At 49.6% G+C, this 4619-nt stretch overlaps 1 protein-coding gene across 1 annotated transcript in view; it reads left to right on the top strand.

Moving 5' to 3' along the window:
- The first annotated feature begins 3097 nt into the window (after positions 1-3097).
- LOC115356817 (transcriptional regulator Myc-B-like) overlaps positions 3098-4619 on the top strand; it is a 3120-nt gene continuing 1598 nt past the window's right edge. Inside the window, exons 1-2 of the mRNA XM_030048079.1 lie at positions 3098-3424; positions 4109-4619. The exon at positions 4109-4619 is cut by the window's right edge and continues 168 nt beyond it. Coding sequence (XP_029903939.1) covers positions 4118-4619 — 502 coding nt within the window. The 5' untranslated portion in view covers positions 3098-3424; positions 4109-4117. The remainder of the gene's footprint in view (positions 3425-4108) is intronic.

The following is a 4619-nucleotide window of genomic DNA, read 5'->3' as shown; positions in this document are numbered from 1 at the left end:
TCTGTCTCTCCCTGCCACTTGCCGTGACCTGATGGGGTCAGCCTCTGAAGGAAATTACAAAATGTGCCCGTATTTCTTCTTCTGCTGTAGCTGGATAAAAATATCACACCACCTGTTAAAATGCACCAGAATACAGGAAATGGGGTCTGCTCATTACAGAACTTCTGGGGGAGGCCCCCCAGAAGTTCCCCCGTTGTCCCAAGTTCTCCAACCACATTTTTTTTTTGCTTCCGGCGCTCATGCCTTTTTCACTCTTATATGAAAACAGTAAAAAACAAAAAACGCGGGAAACTCCACCCTGCACATTGAGAGGAGGTCAGTCCATTTACACAAAATCAGACATAGTTGGTGAGGTTACGCAGTCAATCCACCTGTTACCATGCCAACATGTTGACCATTATATTGTATTTGAAGTACAGGCTGTTTTCTGTTGCACATGCACATGACCTGTAATTGGTGGACCTTAATATAGCCTATAATTTATTTAGATGTATATGAGTCCACCAGTGTGTATATATATAAAATATATCTATATCTATATCTATCTATCTATCTATCTATCTATCTATCTATATATATCTATATATATATATATATATATATATATATATATATATATATATATATAGATAGATAGATAGATAGATAGATAGATAGATATTATTATTTTTTTAAATTTGGCTAATTTGGCTCATATATATGTCTCTTGGCTCTCTCCACTTTCTAATCTTGACTCTTAAATAAAAGCTAAAGTAAATAAATACAGTAAAAAGATGAGCAGACAAACTGTTGAAAAAGTCTCACAAGTAAAATATTCAGGCTTAATAATAGACCCTCAACTGAAATGTTAAGCAAGTGAAAATGGTGAGTAGAGTCACAAAGGAAAGTTGGTGTATGTTCAAATGGATTAGAAACTGTCCAACATGTCATGCTGTAAATATCCATATGCACTCAGTGATGGTGTCAGATTTAATTTCCCCTCAGGGACAAATTAAGTATTTCTGATTCTGATTCTGAAGCTGCTGTGTGACCTCATGGTCTCATTTAAATCCAACATGAATCAAACCTGTAGAGATGAAATGCTCAGTGCCAAGAAGCACAGTGGCCGTGAGGTGCAACTCAGAACAACAAATATGAAAACACAACAACAACTGACAAAACACAATTTTAATAACAAAGTACAACAACAAATTACAAATCATATGATGATTCCTGCGTGTCGCCACTAGAGGTCAGTGCAGGCTGTGCAGTGCGAGCTGTCAGCCCTGACATCGTGTTCAAACTGTTAATCCATCATTAGCAGACAATATATGCCACATAACTTAAGGTATAACCTTTTGTCTCTTGATGAAAATATCCTTCATATTCAGAATCTATTCATGTTGATTACATCCAGCTGGTTGTTTCCTGCATGAAACAGCCTCTGATTTCAGATATGAACCAAATCAGTGAAATCAGGAGTGAGTGAGCGCTCCGGGTGCCAGAACCCTGACCCAGAGACAGGCAGAGCCCACACCAGCAAAACCAGTACCAGTTTGAAAATGCTCTCACAACACATCACTGATCTGACCGTCGAACACATCATTTTTAATCATTAGAAATGTCTTTTGTCATTGAAACCGATATTGTTTGTGGCTAATTTTTGTGCTATTTCTTGCTAATTCACTCACTGCCTGTCGGTCTGTAACAAGGACGTGTTGAGCAGAAGAAGACTTTTACTTTGAAATCCTCTCTGTCCGCAGTTTGAACTCTTCCCTCATCAGGATGAACGGAAGCTTGATGAGACGCAGCAGGTGGGCTCGGCCAGCAGGGGGCGCCGCCTCCCCGCTGCTGGGGCTCTGCAAAGCACATGAAGGGAAAACTGTCAAAACAACCATGGAATTAAAATGTCCATCTAATTTCTCATTTCTCATTTTTCTACATCTAATTTAGACTTTATTTTTGTAAAGGTATGAAATATTTTATGTCGTTTCTTCTCTCCTTATTTTTGTTCTGTGCAAAAGATCTTCCCTTTCAGAAAATCAGCTGATTGATTATTGATTTGGTCAGGAAGTGTTTGTCTGGAGAGGCTCTCAGCTCACCTGCCGCAAACTGTCCATCACGTTGTCATGGAAACACGGCTGCTCTGGCGCACGAGACTGCGGGAACCGACGTGTTGCCATGGAAACAGCATCGCCTGAAACGCTCACGTTCCGTCCACACACGAAGGAAATACCCATGATGCACCAGGAAGTGTGTGAGCCTGTGAGGCTGCTCAATCCAGCTGCGTGTGTGTGTGTGTGTGTGTGTGTGTGTGTGTGTGTGTGTGTGTGTGGTGTGTGTGTGTGTGGTGTGTGTGTGTGTGTGTGTGGTGTGTGTGTGTGTGTGTGTGTGTGTGTGTGTGTGTGTGTGTGTGTGTGTGTGTGTGTGTGTGTGCCTGCATAAGACAGCATGTTAAGATAACACTTTACTTGTTCAATGTTCTGTTATATTGTAATATATTCACTGTACTGTGTTATATTATATTTGCTATGACGTCATCCGCGCGCGCAGGTTTCCACCTTTAAACCTTCAACTTTCCTCTTTTGGTGTTTGTTTGTTTGTTTGTTTGTTTGTTGGTTGGATGTTTGTAGACTGCACCTTCTCCTGCGGTCTGTTTCCCAGGTGAAGTCAGTGTTGTTGTTGTTGTTGTTGTTGTTGTTGTTGTTGTTGTTGTTACTCACTGGTTTGTGTATTTTCCAGCCGGCGGTGACGTCACGCTGCGCCGGTAAGCCCCGCACCGAATTAAAAGTGAATTCCCGGAAGTGCCTCCGCATCATTTACTGTCACTGCGCCTGGCAACGCTTCAGCCCAAGTGTACACATCCGCGGAGTAAAGTAGTTCCAGCAGCACGCGCGTGACTTCGCTGTTAAAGCGTCGGAAGTGTAAAGAAAAGGAGATTTTCTGACGCGCCAGCTCGGGGCGGGATTATTCATGAAGGTTTCTGTAAACTCAGCGGATGTTTATCTTCACGGATCACATTTGGCACGAGAAGCGCCGTGTGCGCGGATGAATACACAAAGGGCACAGCGGCGTTCTTAAAGGCCGCGGCGGCGGGGGATGGCAGTGAAGCGGCAGAGCTGCCGGCGTGCGGCGGAACCTTCCTCCTGACGGCCACAGAACCACACGGACCCGCTGCTGCTGGCCCACCTGGCCCACCTCTGGGGATTAAAGCTCTCCCCTCCACCGGATTATCACCGGATTATCACCGGATTATCCCCTCCGGCCTGTCAGCTGACACTCCGCGGTTATAACGGTACGTCCTCACGCGTCTCACCTGCACGCGGCGCCGGACCTCAGCTGGACCTGGACCTGAACCTGAACCTGGACCTGGACCTGGACCTGAACCTGAACCTGGACCTGAACCTGAACCTGAACCTGGACCTGAACCTGGACCTGAGAGCAGGTAAAAGTTGAGGTTTTGTTCAAATGAGCGGGACCTGGTCCGCTGCATGTTCACTGCTGCTCCTGTAGTTAGAGTCCTGTCATGTTTCCTGGGCAGTGGCTGCCCATGAGCAAGGCAGCACTGAGCTGCTGGCTCTGTCTGAAGGGGTTTGGTGCAGCAGCTCAGCTGAGTCCCTGCAGTCAGAAGAAAGACCAGGTCCCTGTGGCTGTGAGGCTGACTGGGCTGAAAATGCTCAGGTGTGTGTGTGCGTCTGCGCGCGCGCGCGTGTGTGTGTGTGTGTGCGTGTGTGTGCGTGCGTGCGTGCGTGTGTTATAGTGACAGCAGGGACACTGATCACATGAGTTAAAGCCTTGCTGCTGGTTGGCTCAGGGCTCAGGCTGTCAGGCTGTTGTCTGTCTGTCTGTCTGTCTGTGTGTCTGTCTGTGTGTCTGTCTGCCTGCCTGTCTGTCTGTCTGCCTGTCTGTCTGTGTGTCTGCCTGTCTGCCTGTCTGTCTGTCTGTCTGTCTGTCTGTCTGCCTGTCTGTCTGTCTGTCTGTCTGTCTGGTGTTGGTGTGTGTCAGCAGGCTCTGTGCTGCAGAGTGTGTGAGCTCCTCACTCCTCCTGGAGTCTGGATGTGGACATGGAGGTGATGTTGACCAGCTGCTCCGGGTGTCAGGGCTCTAACTCCAGTTGTTTCCCCGGCAGGCGGCCATCATGCCTCCGGTCCTCCCCTCGTCCAGCGGGAGCTTGGAGTGCGACTACGACGCGGTGCAGCCTTACTTCCTGTGCGACGCGGAGGAGGAGGAGGCCTCCTGCCCCCCGCCCCGCTGCCAGCTGCAGCCCGGCCCGGGGGAGGACATCTGGAAGAAGTTTGAGCTGCTGCCGACGCCTCCTCTGTCGCCCAGCCGGAGAGCCTCCGTGTCCCGCGGGCCGCCGCCGGAGCCCCCGGCCGACCCGCCGCCGGAGCCCCCGTCCGAGCCACCGGCCGGCCTCGGCTCCCTCAGAGACCCCGTCCCGTCCCAGCAGGCCTTCCTGCAGTCCTACATCATCCAGGACTGCATGTGGAGCAGCTTCTCCGCCGCCGCCCAGCTGGAGAGGGTGGTGTCGGAGCGACTGGCCTCCCTGCGGGCCGCCCGGGGCCCCCAGGCCGACCGGGGCCCCCAGGCTGCCCGGGGCCCCCAGGCCGCCCGGGGCCCCCAGCCCCCAGGCCCAGCAG

This window comes from Myripristis murdjan, unplaced genomic scaffold (assembly GCF_902150065.1).
Source record: "Myripristis murdjan unplaced genomic scaffold, fMyrMur1.1, whole genome shotgun sequence".
Classification (NCBI taxonomy): domain Eukaryota; kingdom Metazoa; phylum Chordata; class Actinopteri; order Holocentriformes; family Holocentridae; genus Myripristis; species Myripristis murdjan.
The sequence above is the reverse complement of the archived record's forward strand: the minus strand, read 5'-3'. Positions and strand labels throughout refer to the sequence as shown.